The 26,505-nt window shown below is 39.9% G+C and overlaps 1 protein-coding gene across 1 annotated transcript in view; it reads left to right on the forward strand.

Moving 5' to 3' along the window:
- The window catches only part of PTPN14 (protein tyrosine phosphatase non-receptor type 14), an 89,862-nt gene that overhangs the window by 35,740 nt on the left and 27,617 nt on the right, over positions 1 to 26,505 (forward strand). Inside the window, exons 4-10 of the mRNA XM_014876875.2 lie at positions 13,262 to 13,359; positions 15,490 to 15,557; positions 18,229 to 18,299; positions 19,948 to 20,035; positions 22,434 to 22,522; positions 24,107 to 24,194; positions 24,831 to 24,913. Of these exons, the coding sequence (XP_014732361.2) occupies positions 13,262 to 13,359; positions 15,490 to 15,557; positions 18,229 to 18,299; positions 19,948 to 20,035; positions 22,434 to 22,522; positions 24,107 to 24,194; positions 24,831 to 24,913 (585 nt within the window). The remainder of the gene's footprint in view (positions 1 to 13,261; positions 13,360 to 15,489; positions 15,558 to 18,228; positions 18,300 to 19,947; positions 20,036 to 22,433; positions 22,523 to 24,106; positions 24,195 to 24,830; positions 24,914 to 26,505) is intronic.

The following is a 26,505-nucleotide window of genomic DNA, read 5'->3' on the forward strand; positions in this document are numbered from 1 at the left end:
GAAGAATCTTTTCCTCATATCCAATCTGAACTTGGAATCACAGAAGAAACAGAACAGTTTGGGTTAGAAGTGACCTTTAGAGGTCATATCTGGTGCAGCCTGCCTTCAATGAGTAGGGACTAGCTGAGGGTGCCCAGAGCTTCATCCAACCTGATCTTAAATGTTTCCAGGGATGGGGCAGCCATCACCTCTCTGGGCAACCTCTTCCAGGGCTTCACCATTCTCCCCGTAAATAATTTCTTCATTATGTCTAGACTAAATCTACCCTCATTTAGTTTAAAAACCCTGCCCCTTGTCTTATCAGAACAGGCCCTGCTTTGTCCCTGTTTTACAATCCCGGTGTACTTCCCCTAAGGCAGCTTCATCCCATTTCCTCGTGTCCTATTCCTGGTCACCAGAGGAAGTGACTGTTTATGGTTAGGACACGGCTGCAAAGTACTGTGTTAAAAATGTGTCTTGATTACATAGACTGCCAGGATTGAACCTTAATTCCAGAAAGAAGAGCTGAGAGTTCATGAGACTGAACCTAGTACTTCAGACATTTTATAATCCTGAAAGAGAAGGAAATACATTAAGCATTTTGAAACTTGCTTTGAAGGTCTAACCAGCTTCTGTTGCAGGAAAAAAAAATCTTCTGCCTTCCTGCATGGAAACAAAAACAATTTGCGTGGCCTATATATTTATTTTGTGATATCTGACAGTTGAGATGGTGCTGAGGCTAGAAATCTGGGCTTCTGCTTTCATCAGTGAAGAGCTTGCTTTGTGTATAGAGCTGTGTTTGGATGAGTCACACTGGCTGTTTTTTGTTTCTCAGCCCCTGAGGAAGCTGTGCTCACCACTGCTTGGTGATAAGCACACTTGTGTTAGGTGGATCACTGTGATAACCTGGAGTTATCTTCTATTTAAATCCAGCTTTTCTTGCTCCTTGGCTTTCTCCTGTTGGATTTCCCAGTGCCGTGCAGACACATGGTTGCATGTCTGTAGCTGTACTGCTAGCAGTACCCATTCTGTGTGTGTATGCTTTTATGGAAAATCTGCTGAAGGTCTACTTGTAGGATCTGAACTTGTCCCTTTTTCTTGTTTTGTATTAGTAGCCAGTTATCTTAAATCGTGCTGAAAGGTGATTTTAAATCTTGCTATAATTGGCAGCAGAACCTGATGGAAACTGTGACTTAACCTACTTTTTGGAATGAAGTGGAGAATTGTGTCCTGCTTTCTTTGAACTGCGGTGTCTTAAGGCGAGAGGATGAGTGTATGGATAATAAGATTCTGCTTATGCAGCTGGAGGATGTGTCAAAAGTTGTATTTAACAACATGGCCTTGCTAGATCTGCTTATACTTGTAAACTCTACAGGAAACCTTCACCTAGGTATTTACTCCTGAGAACTGTGTCAGGCCTAAGACAGGATGCACAGATACAAAATGCAGAGAAACAAAGAACGGACTTTGTTTCATAATAGTTTTATTTCTAAATAGAAATAATGTTCTGTAGACTGGAAATTCAAGTCTAATGTTTCCTGACCTGTGGCAGCATACTGCCATCACCATGATGCACAGGGAGTTCCCATCCACAGATTGGGAGGTTTCTGTAAACTTAATGAATAAATCTCTGCTGCTGGAATGACTCAATAGAATCAGTTATGATAAATTTTCCTACCTGAAGGTTCTCAGTGTATTGCTGTCTCCTCGTTGCATCTCCACACAGATGCAACTAAAAGGAAATAGAAGGATTTAGAAAAAAAGATGATAGCTTCAATGTTTCGGTTTAAAGGAGAAAGGATAAAACAGTGGAAAAAGGGAAAACACTTATCATCCCTAGCTACTTGAGTGCCTGTCAGCGTTTTTGCATCTCCTCAAATGAAGATCAAAAGGATAATTCCTCCTCTAGTTTAGGAATTGAGCTGCTCACTGCCTTTGTCATTTAGACTGTTGCAAACTACTTGGCTGCCCTTTTTTTCCCCTGCAGGTGTAGCAGCAGTGTGTGTCCCTGCACAGGGAAGTTTCCCACTCATTAAGGAGCGCTGTGCAGGGGGTGGGTGTTCTGGGGCACCTCACAATGTGCTTCGGACTTGTCTCCCAGGGTAGTTTAAGGCACTGGTTTGGACAGATGACTGCGTTACCTGGGCTGGGGCTGGTACTCTCCTGCTTGTCTTCCTTCCCAAATGATGCAGTAACAGGGATTTAGCAGTTTCTCCTCAGAGAAGTGCAGACTGCTAGAGGTTGTTCTCCTTACACTCTTCGTGACACATGCCAATCCTGCCTCAGTCATGTTGCTACTCCTGATAAGGCATTAAAGAGTGGAGGTTGCTCTAGATTTCCTGTGTAATCAGTGAGAAGAAATGGGTATTTCCACAGAGTGATTCAGGATTCCTCTGTTGTGCATCACTTTCTGCAGGTGATTCATTCTCTTTCCTACTGTGTGTTTTGAAAAGGGAACTGTGGGTCACTGGTCTTCTATTTAGAAGTCTCACATAGATGTCTGAAATTTTTCTACAGCATCAGGAAGAGGGTCAAGCCACTAGCAGCAGCAGCAGCACGTGAGCAAACAGATGTGTGAGTTTTGATTGGGACTTCTATCAGCTTTTAAAATTTTGAGAATTCAATAGAGAGTGGAAATCTTGGTTATGGTAGCACGGCCAGTCTTCAATTAAATCTGTTCAATGTTGAAGCTTGTGTTGCAGGCTGGAGCAAACTTTTTCCCTTCTCTTACAGCTGAGACACAGATCATGAAAACTTAGTTCTAAACTTACCTTTTTCAGTGATCAGAATGCCTTTAATTTTTTTTGCCTTGCTGGCAGGGCATAGCACTAAAGGATCTGCAATTGGATGTCAGTACAACCCTGAAGTTCCAAATGTGTTTAAAAGAAGCATTTGTGTGGAGGCCCTAATGCAGCTGAGAATCTCAACAAGGATTTGGCAGAAACCTCAGTGTTGGAAGATGGCAGATTCCTGTGCAGTGAGATGTTTACTGGTTCACTGTTTTATCTCTGGCAGCTGCTTTTGCACTTGATATCTTCAGCTGTTTTTGAAGCTTTTACAAAGAATAATTATTCATTTCATGAAATGGATCTATTTTACCCACCCAACAGGGCACTGATTCACATATTTCCCTGGCAACATCCTGTTGTTATCAGAGCTGTGTTCACTTTTGCAGGGCTGCGTTCACTGGGATGTTACAACTTCCTGGGCCGTGGTTTTGTTGCATGAGTTACTGAGGTGTGGGGTGATTGTTTTCAATTATTCCTTTGGAAACACTCAGGTCACTGGGGTCTCTGGGAGATGGAAGCAAGCTGAGTTTTCCTGTTTTCTGCTGGCAGTGATGCTAATGTAGGTGTTCCAACAATCTTTTCACAGGAATATAAGGTGTTGTACTGATGACCTATAGATAGGCAGCAACTTCATTGTGTCACATTTCAAGCAGTGTTTTCTTATTGCCAGGACAGATTACTGTAAAAGGCAGTAGCCAATGGATTGGATTTTAATTCCCCACCAGGTAAAATACCACTAAATCAATAGAACTTTCTCAGACATTGATTGGGTGAGGTTGGGATACTACATAAAGGCTTCACTGGCAGGGCTTTGTAAATGAGCTCTATAAATTCATAAATAAGGTTTCACTGCAGACTCACCAGAGCTTTTTTTTTTTCCAGTTTGTTTTGTTAAGTTCAGGCTAAGCACGCATTCTTCTGTAAGTTTGAACGTGTTCACTTGCTCTTTGAATAAAGTAACACCTGAATACACTTGCATGCTGCTCTGCACCCACAAAGCAATTATTTTGTGATGTTCTAGATGCTTACATATGCATGCCAGTTGTTCACTGGTATATGTGCTCACTCAGTTCAGCTCTTGCATCAGTGCACAGCAGAACACCACATTTAACCAGAAAAACATGGTGGACTTGAGTAATTCCAGAGTTTAGAGCTGTATGGAAGGAGAATATTTAAAATATATATTGGAAAATGAAATGGGACTTATGGGGTACATACATTATATTTTATTGTTACAACTGACACAATGTGGGGAAAAGAATGGAGCAATGAGAATTCTTTGTGTTTGTTTTGGGTCCAAAGAATAGTTATGCCTGTACTTAAGTGCCATTAAAAAAATGAAAAAAAAGAGGTTATCTATTTATTTTCAGTATTGCATAGTGTGAGCTTGAGTATACATTTGTTCTAGTTAACTCACCACATTTTTTTAGCATGATATTCTAACCTGCTTGGCCATTAACCTGGCTGGCTACCAGGAGAATTTTCAAACTGTTGACTCATATTGCTTCCATATGTAGCTTAAACCACCTTTTCCCACAGTAGATACAGCTTGAAGGTTAGCTGCCTTGTTTTTCTCAGGGCAGGGAGCAGCATATTTCGAACTGAGTCAACACGTATGAATAAAGGAAGTAAATATTATTAACATTTTGGGGTCTAATCTCATTTTTGCCAAAATCTAGCTCCAATTCAGGAAAAACACCATCAGGGTTTTTTCATGCTTCTCTTCCCCAGGAGGTCAAGCAGCCTTCACCATACATAGTCACGGCTTATCTTTGCACTTTTGCATCTTTGTGAGGGTGAATCTTTATACCCGCCATTTCAGGATTTTTTTTTTTTGTTTTATTCCATCTGAAGATCTGTGGGCACGAGTTGCTGTGTGTGTGTGGGACCTGCTGTTGTGAGGATGTGACAAACCAAGTGGGCAGTGACACTTGGGCAGGCTGCATGCCATGGCACCTTAGTGAGCGCCTGTGTGTAGGTGGGGCCTCTGTGTGGTTGTAGCTCAGGTTCTTAGTTGGAGCCCATGTGTGTGTCAGGCACCAAAGGATGGGTGCTAGCTGGGAGAATTGGGTTTATTATCCAAAATCCTGCATCAGAGCAGTAGCTGCCTCTGGGACACACAGTTCAGGGTGAGGAGGAACCTATATTGGGAAATGAGGATGACTGTGTTTGGAGGAAGGTGAAGGTGGAGGCAGCAGTTGTGGGAGATATTGTGGGTTTGCACTCAAAAAACCCCAACCATGTTGTGTAAAACAATATGTGGCATTGCTGTAATTCACCAACCAGACTCAGTCTTATCTTTTTTTTTTTTTTTTTTCTTTTTGTGATCAAAAAAGAACATGAAGCTGAAAAGAAAAAGGAGTCTCCTGAGCTGTAACCTTTGGATCTCTGTAGCCAAATGCAAGTGTTCTGCTCAGGAGATATGAGAACATAGCTGAGCATGTTTTCAAACCTAGGCTGAACAATAAACTGAACAATAACACTTTTAGCATGTGTTTAAAACCCAGACCAAATGGATACATGGCTTTTTTCAAAGATGTGGAGGACAAACTCTTTGCTCCCAATTTTTTAATTCTAGTGCTTCTGTGCAATATTTATGCTTGCATTGAACTTTTTTTTTTCAGTTAGAAAATCCTAAAATGCAGATTTCTTTGCATTATATGATTTTGTTTTGCTTTACTTTTGCAATCCCACTCCAGCCTTTATAAAGATGAATTCTGTGGTGGTGTCACCAGGGTTTGCTGTACTCCAGTTGACTCCAATTTGCAGAGATCAAATGTAGCCTTTTCTAAGTGAAAGGTTCAGAAGACAAGAGAATATGGCTTCCTCTTTTTTTTTTTTTTTAGTCTAAAAGGCATGTTGAAGTCTTGTGCTGTATAATTCTTTAGGTATTTGGATTAACTCTGATAAAATTATAGGTGGTTGTAAGGGAGTTTATTGTGCTTATAAATTGTAGTGGGGCTCCCTGTAATTTGTTATAATTAATTCAATAGTTCAAGAGCAGAAAATCAAGATCAGGTTGTGGCATGCCTTCCTTTCTTGCAAAAGCATGCCATTACTGGCCTTTTTATTTAAAGTCTCACTTTGTGCTTGTGGGTTCATTTGAATTTGGAGTATGCAAAATGCACAATACACTCTTAAAAAAACCGTACAAGTAGAGAGGATGGACCCGTTGTGGTTGGAGGGGGCTCTGTTTAAATATAGAGAAATTGGTGGATGCTGTGGAGCTGCATCTGGTGGTGAAGCCTCTCTTGGAAGGAGTGCAGTGCGTGTTTTGGAAGGCTTGTGTCATGTCTGCGGGCTGCTACAGGGCCTGGGTGCATGTCTGTGCTTGTGGCCCATCTGAAATGGCAGGAAAAGAAAACCACTGGAAAGAAGAGCACTTCTTTCCTATGCAGGCTCCCTCTTTTGCTGCAGTGAGAATGCCGAGTGTGACGCTGTTTTCTCCTGGCTCATTGCTGAGGGCTTCACTGGCCATCCCTTGAACTCTGGGCAACAAAGAGCCACAGCACTCTGAGATCAGGCTGCACTGGAAACATATATTGTTCTTATAGGAGAGATTATAGAGCCTGTGTTACTTTCCCAAACAGTCAATGTCCATTTGTAATGCAAACATAATTTTCTTTAATTTTTAATTTTCTTTCAATTTCTCTGCAGAAATTTGGCATTGTTGACTAATCACTTAAACCGCTTTGCATTTACTTCTGAAATCATGTGCCAGCTGTGTAAAGAACTGGAAGAGGTAGAGATCTGGAATTTTAATTGTCTTTTGGGGAATACATGCAAATGAACAACCTTTCAGCACTCAACTGTTGAAATGGAGCTGGTAAACAACAACTTAGCAGTGTACAATTCTCATCATGCTGTCTTTAGCCTTGCAAAGGTGTTCCTGGTCTAGTGTCCTTAGCCAGGAGCTGGCTGTAGAGCTGGCCCTTGACCTTTGGAAGGCACTGGCCTTTGGTAGGAACCTCACAGGTCAGCTGTGGTAGCTGGCCTGTCACTGTGTGCCTCTTTGCAGCTCACCAAGCCAGCAAGGCCTTATCTCACAACCTGCACATCAAAATAAATGGAAAGCCACTATCACTGTGAAGTTAGTCTGTTGTAGCCAAATTCCCCTTTTTTCCCCTTCAACTATAATTTGCTGCTTTTAAAGAGAGAGCTTGAGTGATCTGGAGGTAGGTGATAGGAACTGTGTTTTGATGTGTTCTCCTTTTTTTCAGTCAAATGTATGAATATGATGCTATCCCAGCATTGTTCTGTCCCATTAGGAAGGGGAATGACACAAATCTTTCCATGTATTTATTTTGTTTTTAGTGTCAGTCATGTTTTCCATCCAGCTGCTGGAGGAAACCAGGATGCAGGCAGTTGGATGCTGCTTTTGAACAGAGTCATTTCTCAGTTACCTGAAGCTAGCCTTGACCTACCATCTAAGGTTATTATGATCAAACAGCTCTAACCCTGGAAGATGTTATGAGTGTGTTTTTGCACAGTTGGCATTGACAGTTTGAGCTTCTGAAGGAATTTCCTCCTGCGTGTATGACAAAGGCTCTTTCGTCTCCTTTGCTCTTTTTTTTCTGGCAAATCTGCTGATCTTCCTGAAGGTCTGTGACAGGGTGTGGTAGACTCATTCTCAATAATACCCTTCCAAAAATATTACCCTTCTATTAGTGGAAACACTGTCATTGCTTTTTATATTCTAACACAAATCCCAGATAAGTAGCTGTTGTCTAGAACTGTGAAACAGCAAACTTCTGCTGGGAGAGAAGTTGATGAAATTCCAAAGGAGTGAACTAGAGATGTTCTGTTTATCAACACCATCTAAGTTTTTAAAGTGGCAAAGACGAGGCATTAGCTCTGTGTTACTGACGATGACATCATGGATCTATGTATCTCTTTTTTTTTTTTTTTTTTAAGTGCCTTAAGATTAAGATGTGCTGATTGAATCCTTGCCTCCAAAATGTGTTTCAGCATGCTCAGGCTCAGAAATCAAAACACCATCTTTGCCAATATACTGATGTTGCATTTGAAAAGACCAGTCTTGTCTGCCTGTCTGCCTTCCTTACCATATAAAATCCAGTGCAAGCTTTCACGTCAGATTTGTTGCAGTATATTGAGTGACCCTCATGAAATAAGCAGCACCCAGTAAGCAGTGCTCTGAATTGAGATTTGGGAACAAAACCTAGATCTCCCAAATCTGCCTTGGATTCCCGCCCAAGTTTACATGAGTAGCTTCAACAACATCAGATATTCTGTGAAATTAGGCTAATGATCATTAGTACATTAAAGCATGTTTTTTCTCAAAAAAGCTACCAGTAAGAGTCAAGTAGTGATACTATTGTCTTAAATATGCAATAAATAAATAGAAATAACTTTTCAGTCATAATCAGTGAGTTTCTTTGGTTGCCCTAAATAGCCAAGTCATTGGCTCTTCTACTGTAAAGGCTGAGAAAATATGTCCTCAAAATATAAAATAGGCTTCTATTTCAAAGGTAGCATATGGGTATCTATAGAATCCTGTTGCTAAATATTATAAAAGCCAAAATCATGGCAGGTTTTAAGGTGTCAGGTGAACAATAGACACATCAATATCAAAGCTGGTGCTTAAAATAATTTTAGTAAATGATAAAAGACCTCTGTTCTGGAGAAACCACTTCCCCTGTGGGCACATTATTGCATAAGTGTACATTGCAGCGTCTCTCCTCAGAAATATATTACCATACTAAGATAATCTCAAATGAGCTGACTCGGACTGTTGTGACTCAATGAGACTTTTATTGTGTTCCTAATTTTAGAAGATCATCTTGTCCTCTAATTGCAATTTTTTTTTTAAGTTGGAAAAGAGCTGAAGTTCTTGAGCTATACCGCAGGTGGACCAATCTGTTTCCCCTTCCAGTCTTAAAGGTTTCTTCTTTTGGAGGTATGAAATGGTAAAGCAGTTCTCTTTTCCTCCAGAGAAAAAGTTAAATTACATAGCTATGCAGTTATCCAATAGATAGGCTTGGTGCCAAAATGGTACCTAATGAGTTATAAAAAAGTTAGTCATGCCAGTAATTGCATCATTAGAAATGATTGGAAAGGAGTTGTACCTTTTGGGTAACTAATACATGTTTTGTAGAGCTTTGTTTATTTTCAGATACACTAAAGGTAAATATTTATTGATATCAAAACTGTGATGTATTTATACTGGCTTGAAATTTCCAAATAAAACAAACATTTAAAGAGAAGAAAAAAGAAAAGCTTTTTAAGTGTTTCCTGCTGCATTGGAGGTACAAACCCTCTCTGATGTACAGAGAAGGAAAGTAGAACCAGGGAAAAGTAACATAAATCCAGACGGGTCACACTGCAACATTCAAACAATATTAAACCTTATTAACTCAATATTGTCACCTTTTAATATAAAATATACATTTAGACAGTAAATCCCTGGGGCAAAAAGAATTTTTGTTCTGTTCCTTTACATTTCCTAGCAGAGTGTGTTGCTGCTTGATTACTAAGGCTAGTGGATCTGATAATGCTGAGTAATTATTAAAGTAAGGAAGTATTTGCCTTGTGGTTCTTTGTAGAAGTCACAAAGTAAGAAAATCCTGAAGATGCAGTGCAATTACACTGCAAACCTAACCCATATTCTTACTTTTGTAAACCATCCTTTAATTTCTCTACAAAGACCTCACTTCTGGTGTTGGTCAGGCCAGGTTCTGTGTGGCTTGTGATATCTAAAACCTTGGTTGTTGAGGAGAATGGAAATCAGTGAAATTGAGTTTTCTGCATGTATCAGATAGCAACAGGGATTTTGCATCAGATAAACAGTGGTGATGGAAGGGTGCAATGAATTCAGTGACACTATACAAACACCCACGTTCTTTTTTTGAAGTGACAGGAGAACAAATGTGAACCCTGATCCTGGGGGAGGTCCATGCAGAACTTTTTTAGCAGATGGAGTTTCCCTGCATTTATGTAGCTGTAGCAGGATTTGAATCTGAGTGTTGCAATTAAATTTTAAAAAACAGTACTCTTGTATCCTGCTTACTAATATGATTGGGTTTTGGTGGGCTTTTTTTCCTTTTATAGTATGGATTGCCAAAATACAGATGTTTATTCTGGAGTTGTTGTCTCATATTCATCCAGTTGCAGCTTCTTTACTCTATAAAAATGTGCTTTTTGATGCAATACATGCAAATATACTTCCAATGTTTTGTGTGTTGGCTAAATAGAGTTGTGGGAAATGATATCTTTATAATGATGGCTTTGTTCAGACTTGTTGTCCACTCCCATTCCCCCTGGAATTAACTACAGGCTGGCAAACTACAGTAGCCTTTATTATATTAAATACACAATGGCTCTGCTAGTAATGTTTAACCCAAAGAGAGCAATGAAGGTGAGAGATTGCAGCTGTAGGCTGACTCAGCTATGGTGCTGTCTTTGCTGCCCTGCACTCCTCTGGTATGCCAGAATGGCTTTGTGATTAAAGCTTTGTAAATCTTAATTTTGAATTTTTTGTCATTTATTATTTAGGTGTGCAGATTTCAAACTTCTCTTCTGTTCGCTTTCCATATGTTTTCCCAGCTAGACCACTAAAAGAAGGCTTATGAAATGCATGTTTTTATCTGCTGTCCTGGAACAGCTTTCCTCAGTGAATCTATAGCTGAAACATTTTTAAAATGTTTTATTTCCCTCAAATTATAGATCTACTTTTGCAATGCAAGCGAACAAAGAGCAGTCTCAGTTAGCATAGTGGTATAATAACAGCATTTAATTTAATTTCAGATGAAGGAGCCTCAAATCCCTGACAGAATGTGGGCCAATTGCTTCTCTCTGTTTGCTGGGCAGGGAGCCTGACCACAGTTTTGCAGCATGGCTGAGCCATGAATCTGTGGCTGGTGGAGTTATTAGAGCCTTCTAGTGGAGCTTCCTCCAGGGAATCCTCCTCCTCTGCCTTGACACTGGAATTAGCCACCCCAGTGCATGCCTGGGGACAGATGTCCCAGTTCCTGCTTTATTTGGACACCATGGCAAGGCATGTCAGGGGACTCTTTAGGTGGATATCACTTGTTACTGTCAGCCCAGGGGTAATGGTGAAGCAGGTACCAACCACAGGTTTCTGCCTCAATCTTCTTCAGATTAGCTTGGCAATTCCACTGAAACGGGTGCCAGAGCCACAGCAGGTGAGTGCATTTCAGTGAGTTTGCCTGTGAGAAGTGACAACTTTCTCCATGAGATTTTCTTCCTGACAGATATGCTAGTTAATGTCAGAGCACTAATTATGTGCATCCCTTAAACTCCTACTGCATGTCAATCTACAATAGGTAATAAATCCTAAATTCACTAAATGATCTTTAAGGTCCATTCCAACCCAACTCATTCTATGATTCCATAATGTTGTAGGATATTCCTAATAAGATTTTTAAATGTGACCTCTTCCTGATGAGCAAGTGAAACACGAGTAAATCAACATATTTTTCAGATTGTGGGTGCTGTCTGCTGTCTTCATGAATGTGTAACAGTGTGTGTGTGTGTTGCTCTTTATTTGCCCTAAAATTTCTAACATCTGTCTAGGGTCTTACCTTTTTTTAAAAAAAAATTTGGCAGTTTTAGGTTGAAGACAGTGTTGGAGAAGATTGTGGGGACAGCTCTTGAGAATTCCACATTGTCCAAGGCAGACACTAAGCAATGTTTCTTTCCTTGCTTACACCGTATTCCAATGGCAAGTCAAATGGCAACTCAAACCCCACAGCAATGTTTCTTTTGAAAGCCTAGGTCATAATATTTGATCCTGCAGTAACTGCACTGGCATAGTGTTTTGTTGACGTTGACCTAATTAATTCTTCCTGTGATTTGTCTGTAACTGTGTGGACGCTGTGGTTGAAACCATGGCTCCACTACAGCTGGTGACATTCTTGACTTCTGTACAGCTAGGATGTCACTATAAGCTTTGACATTGGTTTGACTCTCATGTAGCCTCTTAATACTGTATTTGTTTTAACAATAGCTTTATTTTTATGGCAGATATGGATTTTACTCTTCTTATTAGACATAACTCGTGTGTATATGTTTATATGTAGTGTGGACCCAAATAGCTGCTTTTGGGATTACAAGTCTTGAAGACCAAATTCATCAAACACCTGCTCACCTGCATAGTTGATAAAGCAGCTTATGTCATGCTTCTAGGAAAGCATGAATGATTTCAGAGTTAGGATTTAGTTAATTAGGAACTTAGCATGCATGATTTTAAAGTTAGTGTATAGCAAAGGAGTGGAAAGAAGGTGATTTGTCTCTTGGGCTGTGCAAGTGTGAAACCTGGGGCTGAGGCACAGGGCTCAGACTGAGAAACTGTATGCTTTTCAGCCTGTCTCAATCAAATTTCAAAATCCCCTCAAGTTTTAATCTTCATTAGGCTGTGTGAAAGCCAAATCTGATCATTTCAAATGAGATTATATTTTTCTTGTACCTCAACACAAACAGTAACATTTGCAAGCATGGTTAAGGCAGCACAGTTCCTGTTCTGTGGGTGATGTTGCAGTGGTTCTCCCTTCTGCTAGGACTGGGAAGGGGACTTGTACTCTAAAACAAGGCCAGAACAGCTTCTTTGTCAAGAGGTTCAGAGGTGAGGCCAGATGTGGTGTGCTCGTTGTAGCTGAGCACAGTTAGGAGTTTGCTGCCCACAGACTTTGACTGCCCTTCACTGCCTGCCTTGCAGAGCTTGCAGTCTCTGGGACTGGCTGGTGTGCTTGTGTACCAATTCTTTCTATCCCAGTTCATCTCAAGCAATTATTTCTTAAATCCACGGCGTTTGAAGTGGATGCCCTCCACTTTCAGGGGGTGAGCAGGCATGCAGCTGAAGGGTGCAGTAACCTCTGAACCTGTTTCAGCTGTAGCCAGATTGCTGTGTCTGCTCACAGCCTGAAAAAGCCCACTTGTTGGGTTTTGAGGTTCTTAATTTGGATCACCCAGGTGTACTTAGGGGCTGGGAGCATGAGGCTGAATGCACACATGGACTGTGCTAAAGCTGTGTTTGCTTGGTTTGTGTGTCTTAGTCATCCTTACACATGAAAAATGCCAATTTAAAAACATTTTATATGGACCGTAGTTTAAGGTAAATCAGCAGAACCAAGTGCATAGCTAAAATTCTGTTTCTTCAATCAAAATGGTGACAATGGAGCAAAAACAATAGAAGCAATATGGAGAAGCCCCTTTTTGCGTTTGGGATTGCATGACCTCTATAAAATTTAGAAAAGAGGTGATCTTCACAGATGCACCTCTTCTATGTGGTCTGGGGGATGCAAACTAGAACTTTTAATTTTCCCTTTCATCCATCTGGAAGCACTGCACAGGTAGGGATGGTATTGATTTGTTGTGGTAATGTGGACCTTCTGAAGCTGGGTACAGACCTGCTGTTAACAACCTGACCTGTTTGGGGTGACTTTCTCCTTCCTTTCCACAATCTTTTTTCTTCCTGTAGGAAATGTGTGATATAATTTGTGCTCTTTTTTTTGTAGATATCAGTATTACCTCCAGGTGAAAAAGGATGTTCTTGATGGACGATTGATATCCTCATTCGAGCAGGGAATTCGACTGGCTGGGCTGGCAGTGCAAGGTAGGATGATGTGACCCCATAGCCTCTGTCCAGGAATGGCTTTTTGGTTTGTCCTCTATCTTGACTGGGCACTGAGGCCTTGTATGACTCCTACTCACAGCAGCTGGGTTTCCAATTGATTCCCAAGTGCATGGGTGGACTGCCTCAGGGAGGGAATGAGGGACCACATCACAGTGCTCAGCTTTCCTATTTCTAAAATTCATGCAAGCAAATCTCAACAAAACTCCAGTTCTTCCAGCCCTGACCACGGAGTACTTTGCAGTAATGAATTTGCTTCACGTTCTCTGGTTTGAAATGCAAATTACATCAAAGAGCATGGCAGCAGCTTTAATTTTACCTTTAATTAAAAACTCATTTCGCTGTATAGTGCTATATGAAGTATGAAAGAACACATGACCATAATTGTTATGTGAGTTATAAGTTAATAATAAACTTCTTACAGCATGATTTTTATTCTGAGACTCCTAAGGACATCAATAAAAGTAGGATCATATAATGTATATGTGCAGAGGAAGAAGCCCTGTATTTGGATAAAGTATGTTTCAGTCTATCCACAAGTGACTATGAGAACTTGAGGCAGAGTTTCAGCAATGATGTTCTCTGCATGCTCTCTGATGAGTGGGAAGTATATATATATATATATATATATATATACACATATATATCTATATGTATACATATATAGCAAACATGAGGATCTGATTCTTGACAATTAAAGGTTCAATGGAGAGAAATGCTTATATGGTCTTTTTTTTAGAGCAGTAGAAATGGTGGGTTTGTATCTTATATCTTTGTTAAAAATTGAAAGGAAAATGTTTCTTATCAAATCTTGAAATGTGTGTCCAATAAAGGGAAATAGGTGTATAAGATTCCATAATGAATCTTTTAATTTAGGTAAATGAAGATTTTTCCAGTGTGTAAGTTAATAGAAACTGAATATGTTTCACTGTGTTCTTGGAGCTTTTTCCTAATTTTGAGAGTGAGTCAATCCTACTGTTCCTGACATTATTTTATTTCCTTTGTCCTTTGCATGTGATGAAACCAAAAGTATTTGAAATACTTATTTCTTTTAAACTTGCAGGCTCTGTTTCATGCCCATTTTGATTTCTTTCTGTTTATGTTAAAACATAACTCTGAGGTAGAAACAAAATGAAACTTCATTTTTGGCATCCTGCAATATGTGAAATTGTCTAGAAGCTTTGAAAGCATGTTTAGATAAAATGTGATTTATGGTGGGGATTTCCAGCTCCTATAATACAAGAATCTTGTAGATGGCGTTTGATCCTGTTCAATTAATATAAAATAAAAACCTCCTGGCGTGATACTCTTTTGATATAAGCTGTTGTATATTTAACAGATAGATAAATATAGACATTGTTTGGGGGTTTTTAATGTAGTTTAGCCTTTAGGAAGCACTTCCAAAACTCCCCAGTCTCAAGGACATTTAGACAAGAATCCTCAGCTGACATAGAGGTGAATGTGAGCATGGAGATGAGTATCTTTTGGAGAGGTGTAGAAGAAGCAGAAAAGTGAGTAGACAGGTGTGGGCCAGTCAGCTAAACCAGCACAGTGCCTGCACTGATAGGTTGGCTGCAGAAGGATAAACTTTCTCCCATGCTGGTTATTGACAATTTTTAATAAAATTGCCTACTGGATTTTAACCTTTATGGGCTGTAAAATTATTCTTTTTTTTAACTGTGTAGAATTGGAGCAGAATTAGGTTAAATTTTCTTTATTTTTGCCTGGTCAGGGTTGGAAATGGTGGAGAAGCAAAAGTGTGCATGATTTTTAAAGAGGCTAAGCAATCCCAGCATTTTTTTAATAGAGGTATGAATTCAAGAAGGCTACAGAAAAACAAACTCTTGCACTGCTGATGGTTAAGCATTGCAAATGGTCATTATATTAGAGATCAAAAGAAAGAAATTACTTGTTGGCTGTTACTTGATCTCTGGTAATAACACTATTATTTTCAGACCTCCATGTTAAAAGCTAAAGTACAAGCAAAAGTCTTTGTGCTGGGCTGTGGCTTCAGAGAGAGCTCTCCCACTTGAAATTAAGCAACTGAGGTTGAGTGTGGTCTTAACATGTGTGGAAAGTGCCAAAATGAGTAATTGTGTTGGTTTTTTCCAGCGGATTTTGGAGACTATAATCAGTTTGAATCTCATGACTTCCTCAGAGAATATGTCTTGTTTCCTATGGTGAGTTCCTTATCCCTCTCTTTTGTGGTCTTTTGTGAATAATTTCTCTATGACTCAGGGATGCCTTGGTTAATAGCAGTAAAAGCACCAGCGCTGGACTAGTGGAAGCAAAATTTGCTCCCCAAAACTTGATTTCAGCTGAATGATTCTATGCTGTGTTATGTCTGCCCATTTGCAGTTCCTGTTGAGCCTCCACTAGGAACAGGTGCTCACAAAAGAAACAGACATCTTTGAATAAAAAAATAATTTGCAGCTGTTTTAAAAGGTGTATATGAGCAGTGCTGTGGTATTAGCAACAAGCTGTATCAAGGGGATATAAGGGCTGCTGCTGTAGTAAATGTTGTGTCCCAGGACAAACCATGCAGCCATTCCTGAAGAGAGTGTGGATTTATATCAGCTGACTATTGCACTGAAGTGAAGACTGAATCAGGTCTTCTCAAAATGTTCTCCAGGGAACATTTGCTGTAAATTTGGTTTACATTTGGAAACTAGCAAATAACTTTAATGCTTAGGGAAGGAGCTCAGATCACTAATGATCTAAGGAAATTTGGTGACAAATGCCAAGCACTTGCAGTCTATGACACTGAGATAGTCTGGGAGGGTGAATCAGAAAAGAAAGAAACCAAAACAAATGCCTCTTGAAGCTAAGGCTGGCTTTGTCTTAGATGAACAAGTCCATCAGCATGAGTATTTAGTGTAAGCTTCATAAATATAAAAGATCATGGAATTCTGTCTAACTGGAAAAAAATATTTGGAAGCAGGGTGGGGTTCCCATGCCCTGAGTGTAGCTGCCTGGAAGTTAAGGCATCTGGTTTCCCTCTGCAATTAGTGGAGCGGTAGAGGGAGAATGATTCATCTCACTGTAATTGGATGGCTTGAGAAGCATTTCATCCCACTTAGCCATGCTCTTTGTACAGGAACTGCAGTGGACAGTTCATCTTAAGTCCAAAAAGGTGACATCTGCATGGTGTCTCAAAGTGAATGTGTGATTTTTGAGCCACTAGATAGCTCAGTACGATCTGAAAAAATCAGAAGGAAGAAGGGAATGTACAGAGATCTGAATATGCTTCGTGCAGAATATACATGGAAAATGTGGCTTTAGTATTTCACTAGTAAACTTCTGTTATCTTCTCTATGGAGCAGAATTTCTTTGGTTAGCCATCTTGTCTACTCATAAGTAGTTGATGATCTTGTGTATAGTTGATGGCTTATGAAGTCATGTATGATAGCCTAAATATGGAGAAAAGTGTTGCTGTCAGAGTGTCACGTTATAAATGGACTTCTGCAAAGTTCCTTCAATACAAAATGAATCACAGAGTGGTTTAGGTTGGAAGAGTCCTTAAGGATTATCTAGTTTCAACCCCCTGCCATGAGGAGGGACACCTCCCACTAGACCAGGTTGCTCAATGCCCCATCCAATCTGGCCTTGAGCACTGCCAGGGATATACTGGTACTATTTTTCTATTCAGAAAAACATTAGGGGAGGTTTTATGTCTCTAGATGAGCTTTCAGGTGGTTAATTTCTCTGTGGTTCAGCAATTTACTGTTTGGGCTCCTCTCTTAGAACCTCTGTTTTTGTGTCAGCTGCCTCCATGGTGGTGTGGTCAGCTTTCTTCTGTTGTGCATGTTTACCATTGCTTTGTGGTATTTTGCCTTTCATCCATGCCACTATTGCTAAATTTAAGAAGATCAGTAGTGTCTGCTTCCTACACCTTCAGAAATCTACTCTTAAATCGACTATTTCTCTAGATATTTCTTTAACTATTTCTCGTTGCTCTTCTGGGGAGGATAGATAACCTAACAGTAAATATTTCACTGCAAGTTCAGTAACAGCAGCTAAGTGCTGCAGATACAAACGAGTCCTTAAGAAAGTTGGAGGATTTGAGTGAATTTAGGGCATAGAAAATGCCTCCACCGAATATTGCTATAAATTCATTAGTGAAGTGAGCTTGTGGATGAGGGAGGGGCAGCTGCCTTCGTGCTGTTTGATCTTGTGAGGCTACAATGTGTGTCAAATGGCATTTCTTCAGCAGTGAAAAGAACAAAGTTATGTACACAGTACACCCCACAGGTGTGTGGCTGTGCATAGGCATGTACCATGCCATTTTTCATTAGCACGCTACCACTTTCACATTTTTTTGTGGCAGAAGCAAATATCAGAGGGGAGGGCCACATTGAGCAAGAAGCAGTGTATTTAAGTACGTTACATGCAGCCTTAAGGCTTTCTTAAGTAAAAGTAAGAACTTTGAGGTTTTGCAAGAAAGTTTTTCAGCTTCCTTTTTTTGGCCTTGAATTTATGAGTAGACTTCCTTTATTAACTTGTTCCCAATTATTTCAGAATTGTTTCTACCGCACATTATTAAATTTGGAGGGTGTAAAAATTTCTGCTCAGAAATTATCCAGGAAAATATCCTTTATCTGTGCTCTATATTCTGTTCTCTATTTTTAACAGTATCTCTTTGCCCTCTCAAAAGAAGGTATAAAAAATCGGAGTTTTGTGTTCTCCTCACGTATTTTCAGCATCCCACACTTTGAATTTTCAATGCGGTCAGTGATAGGTTCTCTCTGTAACTACAAGTCTTGAAACATCTGCTGTCATAATATCTGTCTGCCATTTTGTCCTCTCTCTCTTTGGCTGACTAGTTTTTGATGCTGCTTCATATTCTTACAGGATTGGACCCAGGATGAAGCTGTCCTGGAGGAGCTGACTCAAAAGGTTGCTCAGGAACACCGAAATCACAGGTGAGCTTGACATGATAAAGTTTGTGCTATTTTTTAAAATTTTTTTTAATCATCATTCCAGTACTTCCCTGCCTCCCCATGCATTCCTAGCAGTATTTAACCAGCTTATCTTCATGCTACTATTATGCTTTGTGTCACTGGATTTTTAATTAGTCTATCACAGAAGATTATCTGCCTCTTGTAAACACAAAATGGCTGAGGAACTTAATCCCAAATAAGCGAGCATTTACACCTTTAGGTTTAATGAGCATGTGCAACACTGCTTGTGCTATGCAGCAGACTCCTTTCTCTTTCTGATTTCATTTAAATCCTGATGGTGAAAAACCCCGTGACTTGATGGGTGGCAATCCAAGGGCCTCTTTCAAGAGGAGGGGGATACAAATGCTCTCAGTGTAATGGGAATGAAAATAACAGGAATTGGGTTTGAAGTCTCAAGGAGAAGACACAGTACAGTGTTACTGGTTAATGAGCTAGGAGTGTGTGCATTAGTGCTTCAGTAAAAAAACCTTCTTTGTGAGCAGGCTTCTTTCATGTTGTCCAGGTGTTTCAGTGGTGGAAGTGTTCAAACCTCTAGAGTGCTGTTATGGGAAAAATGGCAGTGCCCACATGTCATATGCAATAGGAATATTATGTGAAGGATGCTGCATTCCCCATTACATGAGAGAAAGTGGTTGTAAAAGGACAAATACCTGTCTCTGAGTCTAAGGCCATTCTCAGTTTTGAGTTTCAATGCAAGCCTGGGCCTTTGATGCAACCAAAGGAATAGCTTCCAAGCCAGCCATGAACAGGCCAGGTTCTGTTCTCTCCCTGCCATGGGCTGCTTGTGTGATCTTGGTTAACTCACAGACTTGAAAGGAAAGATTTCCCACCTGCTGTGCTCTATAGTGCTATTTCTGCAACACAAAGAGCAAATACTTCCCCTCACTTCAGCAGATAGATCGTATTCCACCTCCCTTCTCCCAGGTATTTGTCTGGTTCCTATATTTCTGTTTGTAAGCTGTGGTAAGTAGGAGCAAAGAGGAGAAAAATTAATAGTGGCCTCCTTTTGGAGCAACCTGCAATCTATTCTGACCTGCTTTTGAGAATTGAAATCTGTTTGAATTCCTGAGCTGTGACAGGAGCGTGTGTAGACACGTGTGTAAAAGTTTTCTGCTGGTTTGTTCTCTGTTATGAAAGAGAATCTGTTCAACTTTTGGATTTAGTGCCTGTGTTTTTGAACTGCCAACTTGAAAATGTAGGTCTGTCTTTTTAAGTCATTTTAAGAAGCTCCAGTAGCCTTGTATAATATTCAGGCAGATTAGCACCCCTGTGGTTCAAGTTGTCCATCCAAAACTATCCACAACCTGATGGTTTATTAAAGCCTGGAAAAGATTTGATGTGTGTGGAAGAAGCTGAGTAACGTGATCAGTTCTGTTTGTTCCTCCTGTCATTTGAACTAGGCTTTGTACCTTACCTTAGTGACATTTAGTAAATTTTCCTCCCTTGCTGATAATGATCCTAATGTTGAAAGTTAGCTTTGTGTTCTGCATTTCTAGGCAGCGTTTCCAAAGTGTCTTCTCAAGTGGTTTGTGAAACTCACATTTTTTTTTGCTAATATTTGTGTGTGTAATATTGAACTATTTGCTGCCTTTTGTTAATCTAATTACAGTGGCATTACAGCAGCAGAGGCTGAGCTAATGTACATCAATGAAGTGGAACGTCTGGATGGGTTTGGGCAGGAAACTTTCCCTGTGAAGGTATGTTAGTGTGTATTACAAAGGAACCTCTGAATCAAACGATGCAGAACTCTGCAGCAACCTTTGGTCTGCATGCAAGTCATGTTTGTCCAAAAGAGACAGGACTTGTTTAACTGCTCCAGAGGCTGAAATGACTGCTGGTAGTTTGAATGGACGTTGCAACATGAGGGTTACTTAGGCCTCTAGTGCTACTGCTCTTCCATGAAAATCCTTGTTACAGAAGAGGTTGCTATGTTCTAGAGTGTGCTCTCTCGGGAATGAGAGATGCTCCTTGCTTTTCTTTCATGTGCTGCATATGAGAGAGTGGCCAGGGCAAATGAATCTCAGCTCTGGTCATCTTTAACAGGATAAGAAAATGAGACCTTTTCATGTCTTTCTAAATTGCTACTTACCAAGCATTAACTAAAGTTTTCTGTAGTTTTCTATATGTGCACACAGGTCCTCACATTTTTAATGAGGGGGAATTTCAGGGATTATTTTGCAGTTGCAGTCACTTTCCCTTCACTGGAAGTCTCATTCTGCCATGGATTGTCTGGATGTGTGGCCTTATTGAGCACTTGCTGCCATGACAAAGTTGTGCTGAGAAACTGAAAACTGCTGTTCTCAACATGACCCCTTCCTTTTTGCTAACCTGCCCAGCCACCCTAAGTAGTGGATTTTGAGTGGTTTTCCTGCTAGTTAAAGATAACTCAGAATTTAAAAACAAACACTAATATGCACCAAACAAAACAAGCTTCCTGCAGAAGTCAAAATTGATCCTTTGGTGCCAATCTCAGAATTGGCCTGGAGGGGAGGAGTTGAATGGCAAAAAACTTTCAACCCATTGAAAAAAATGTTGGAATGTTTATTGCTAATGAATGAAATGAAAGCTTTCCTCAAATTCATTTTGAGTAATGCTGCACACTACTGCAGAAGATTGCTGTGTTGGGAGTGTCATTAGATATTATTGCATGTGTCAGTAAGGTAAGTATGAACAGTGGACTGGGTGCTCTGCAAAATGGCAGGAAGGTGTTAGCCTTGCATTGAGGAGCAGCATGCTGGCCATGGAGAAAACCAGAACTGCATTCAAAGGGGAAAATGAAAGGTTTATCGTCTTTTCCTGGTAGAAAATGTTACTAGAAATACAAATACCCATGTGGGTATTTGTGTGTATACATGCACACACATAGATACATGTACTTGTATGTATACAAATACATACATTTTCCCCCACGCATTCCCCTTTTTTTTTTTTTTTTTCTTTTCTTGTAAAACTCCCTCTGGCACAAGGTAGAAGAATGTGTTGTCCTCTAATCAGACTAAACTGCTGACTCTTGGCTTGTGGATGAATTTCCAGCCATGGTTACTTTGCAAAAGGCCAAACACTCAGCTAAACAGGTGCAGAGACTCCATCGTTGCCTTCTGAGGATCAGGCACAGCAAGGCCAGGAGAGCAGCTCTCATCTGGTCTATTATAATGCAAGGGCACCTGATAGTTTCTGCAGTGTATGCAGGCATAGCACACTGACTTCTCTCATATCCTTTTTTCTAGCCATGATTACTAACCACATTTGTGGTGTTAGTGCGGTTTCTATTTACCACTTTAAAGTGTGAATCAATTACTATATAGGCAGCTGAGAGGCAACTGTTCTTGTTTGCTGATAAATGTAGAAAAATCCTTGTCAACAGTATTAAGCTTTTGTAGCCAAAAAAAGAGAAGATTTTTTTTAAGAAAACGAATTGCAAAATGGATCAGGAGCAGGTGGTTTTCAAACAGGAGCCTACAAGGAGACATGGGTAGGTGCAGAAACAACAGGTCTTCTTAGAGTCCACTATATTTGCATTGTTTTTATGTGGTGTGTGCAGTTGAATATTTAACCCAACAATTGAAAATCAGTGGGGGATGTATCTCCATAGAGATGGAAGTACTTTTGGGGTGACATGCTGTGAACTTCTACATGGAGTACTTAAAGGAGGAGGTGTGAAGGGTAGAGCTTTTGAGAGGGATTCCATCTCCAGGTGTGGTGTTCTGAAATCTCTACATGTTTTAACAGATGTCTGGAGAAATACCATGGCCTGAAAGACAACTATTGCTTTTGGTATTCCTACAGGCTCTAGGTAGCTGTAGTCACAAAGATAGGGGATGTGGGGTATTATTATACAATAAATGCCAATTTGTGGTCTGTGTGGTGTTTGAGAGAGGAGAGCTTTGAGTTGATTTGGCCTTCTTCTGTTCTCACTGATCAACACAATGAATCCACTTAAGTGCTAACTGCTCTGAATTAATGAAAATCAGAGTCCAGTCAAGCAGCAAAATATGGGTTAGTCCTGCATCCACACTGAAGGGCTTCTTCTCTTAGGTACTTCAGCGTGCATTCTTATAAACGTATTAAATTAAATTTATTATCCTTTCTCTGCAGGATAACCATGGAAATGACATACATCTCGGTATTTTCTTCATGGGCATCTTCATAAAAAACAGAATTGGAAGGACAACTGTGATTTATAGGTAAAAGTGAGGGTCTTTTGTATTTAAAGTGAGTTTCTTTTCAGAGCTCTGTGTGTGGGATTTTTTCCTTACTTTCATATGTGACTGTAATAGTGCCAATCCTCTAACTAAGCAGTAGTAACCTTGCTGTTTTCAGGGTTGATCTATTGGCCCAAAGAGATTAGATAAAGAATAATTTCTGATGTCTCTGGATGGGTTGGATGGCAAGAAAGTTGTAGTAGCCTGTCATGTATCTTGTTCTAGTTTACAAGGCTTTGATCCCTTTCCTTCTCTTGTCTTTGTGCCTTCTTCTTTGATGCTTCTGAATGCAAAACCTCACAGCTGGCAGCCTAAGAGCTCAACACTTCCGAAAATCTGGTTGCCACATTTAGGTGCCCCACTAAAAAAAAATTGAAGTCTCTCATTCCGTGATTTTGAAAATTGTGGCTGTGTCACTCTGTTTTTTCTGCAGTTTATTTTGGTTAATAAGAATGAATTATCCATTAACTTTTTTTTTTGTGGATTTGTTCTGCATGAAAATGTTGCTAGAAATCTCCATGATTCCAGGGAGGATAGTTTTGCTCCTCTTTGCTATTCTTCTTGTGGGTATTTTTATTACTGTTGCTGTTTACTTGAAGTGGATTTTTACTAATTCCTGTGATTAGAGTAGGAATTCTCTGCAGCCTAAAAGTTGTGTTTTTTGAGGTGCACCGATTTTCAATCAGTAGCTAAGACTTCAACTGGAATTTGGGGGGAGGGTTGCCTTAAAAGAGCTTTCATTAGTCAGCTTAAAAAATTAGTGCTCCATTTTCCCCATAGCTGATGTTTTGCATACGTAATTTTGAGAAGGAATTAGATAATCCTTTAATTGGGCCAGGTGACAAAAGCAAGAAGTTTCTTTACATGTATAAATGAGAGTTGGTGCTGAGATTCTTACTCTTTGGAAATATGCACTGCAAGCATCCTGCCATGACATGAAGAGGAATGCATGCTGCAAACAGAACAAACAAGTCCTTTCCATCCCCGTGGATTGCATGCAATGTACGCAAATGTCTGTCAGCTATTTGTAAGAAGATTATAACTCGGATCTTGGGCAACCTGACAATTACTTGAGAAAAAAAAAAAGAGATTGCAAGCATAAAGCCAGAGTATTAACATGGTATGCATAGCCTACATAGCCATGTTGTCATCTTAACCTTCTTTAGCAAGAATTGGCAGTGAGTGAAAGGTGGAAACAGCATTTGGGGAGGAATGGCACTTAAAGCAAATTAATTCTTTTACATGGGGCTAAAATCAATCAGTTCCGAAATGCCACAGTTCAGTAAAATGGTTATCATTAATGTGTCTTCTATTGTGAGTCTTCAAGTTTGTGTTTTTAAAGAGAGCTTTGAACTCTCCAGCTTTGGGTTAAGGGCTGATGAATATCCTTTCACTTTTAATCAGAACATGATTTCCTTATTTTCCTGACCAGGTTTCTTCACCAAAAAGTCACTGAAAACCTTTCCCATAAAACGAGACTGATGTTGACTAAGGGATTCTTACTGTGTTTGTGAAATGTTTGAATGTATGTGTTGGCAAACTCCAATGCATTTTTTTACTCTGCAGGTGGAATGACATTGGGAATATTGCTCATAACAAGTCTTCAATTGTTCTAGAGTTGATCAACAAAGAAGAGAATGTACTCTTTCACACAGTAAGAAAAAGATCTGATCAGTGTCATCATGAAAGCTACTTATGTAAAAGTAAAACTTTAAAATTCCACTTTCCCAAAGAGGCTCACTTGCATAACACCATCCCCCTCACAGTTCGTGTTGCACTTTATGCAGAAAGAGAAATTAACTTCATTTAGGTACTAATTTCTGTATTTTCTTCCAAGCGTCCTGAAATATCCTATGCTGGGAAGTCTGCAAAAAGTGCTTTTTGAATGGTGTAAATAGAGCAGCATAAGTAGAAACTGGGTATGAGCTATCTGAGAACTCAGAGGGCCATGGGGCTGTTCTATGCTGTTTAAAATCACTCCACATCTCCCTGAACCAAGGCCAGCATAGGAACTGGACCAGCAAGCTTGAGCCATTTTATTGTTGCAGTCCCCCTCTACTGTGCCTTAGCTGTGAAGTGGCAGTGTGCAAATGCACACCACTGGGTTTCACTAATCCTGTGCCTTGAATACTCTTTGAGACCACTAGATGTGTTCTTGGGAGCCAGATTCTGTACATGGTAGATCTTACCAAACATTCCTGCAACTGGATTTTTAAGAAACTTTTTTAACTTCTTGGTAAGAATAACAAAATAAATTATTTTTTTTCCTATTTTTTCCTCATTTTTAAAGGATGATCTTGAAAATGCCAAATATATTTCACGTCTGTTTGCATCAAGACACAAGTTTTACAAACAGAACAAAATCTGCACAGAGTGAGTACTCTTGCTTCACAGTTATTTTCTGACACCTTGCTTTGGAATTGGTCTGAGTTTTTGCATGTATGGTTTTGTTTGGGTTTTGGGGTTTTTATTTTTTTCTTTCTTTTTCTAGTCACTTATGTCAGTTACTCTTTTCTCCTTTCCCTTTTTTTTTTCTATTTCTTTTTAACCAACAGCAAGAACAGACTGTTGAAAATGAAATTTCATTCTGAGCCTTGTGAGCTTTGATACTCCCCAAGCAGCCAAATCCTACAGAGAGTCTTGAATCAAAGGCCTTGGTGTCTGCTGTTGGTAGCCCAGAATATTAGTCCAAACTGGAGTGAAAGGTGACAAAGGTTATCATGTCAAAATGTGAGCTGTAGCAGCAGATGCACTGCCCATCCAGCAGCTAAGGGTGCTGGAAAGTGCAGGTTGTCATCTTCTAGTTTGGGCAGGATAATTTATCTGCCTCCTGTGCATGCTGAACGAGGGAGGACACCTGGGTGTGTTAATCTGCATAGCTGTACTGCCACAACACAGCAGAGATTGTAAATCTAAACCTGAAGTCTCCTTTAGGCTCTGGTTTGAGCACTTTCTTAGAAACTGGCCTTGAGCTAGTCCTCTCACACAGGTGGATTACTTCTAACTGAAGGAGGAATTCGTTAGGCTTTAGCTTTAATTCAAGTCTGTTTCTTAGCTGAGATGTCTCATTTACACCACCACACGTTTTCAGATTGAGATAAATTTGACTTTCAAAAGGTTAGAGTTTTGAGAAATTTTCATGGTGTGCTGGGCGTGTATAGCAGAGAACATTAAATTCTTGCAGAACTTACCATGAAGAAGGCTCATCTCTATCAACAACGCTAGTTAAGGCTGGACATCCCATCTGTTCAGCTGGGAAATGCCATCTGTTGGAAAATAAAACCAAAATGATGAGGGGAAGATTGGAAGGTCTTTTACGTGTGCACACATTATATTAATGTATGGTGAGTTAGAGCACAGGAGAGGCCAGTGAGGTGAACTGCTCTCAGTGATCTTTTCATGTATGGAAAAGAGATGTTGGTTGGATTTGGCACGTTGCTTACAGTTCCTGGGAGATGAGTGGAAGACTGGAAAAGACATTTCTTAGCAGCATGTAGTGGATTTCAGTAGTCTAATACTAAACTCAGTTTTAATGGTTCCAGAGAGATTGAGTTCAAAGGGAGCTCCTGATTATTTCCCCTGTGACAGTCGAGAAAGAAAACAAAATACCATAGTCTGTCACCTTGGGATATTTCCCCTTTGAAGCTGTGTGTTGGGGTCAACAGAGAGAACTTTCTGTTACTGGTCATAATCCAGACTGCAGAAGCTTTTAATCATGTTTCTTCCTAAACACTGAACCATAAGTATGTGGGTCCTATGTACATGTTGTCTGTAGCAGTTTCATAGGCAACCTGCAAATATTTGGACTAATAAAGGTGGGGAATGTCACGAAGTCAGAGAGTGAAATAACAAGTTTCAATGTATTTCTGTCATGACAGCTGCTCTCCTTACCACGGTCTCATGTGGTACAAGCTTGTGTGCAAGAGCTACAGATACTGATGATGGTGTATGCTGTGTGTGTGTGT

Source organism: Sturnus vulgaris, chromosome 3 (assembly GCF_052056855.1).
Source record: "Sturnus vulgaris isolate bStuVul1 chromosome 3, bStuVul1.hap1, whole genome shotgun sequence".
NCBI classification, from domain to species: Eukaryota; Metazoa; Chordata; class Aves; order Passeriformes; family Sturnidae; genus Sturnus; species Sturnus vulgaris.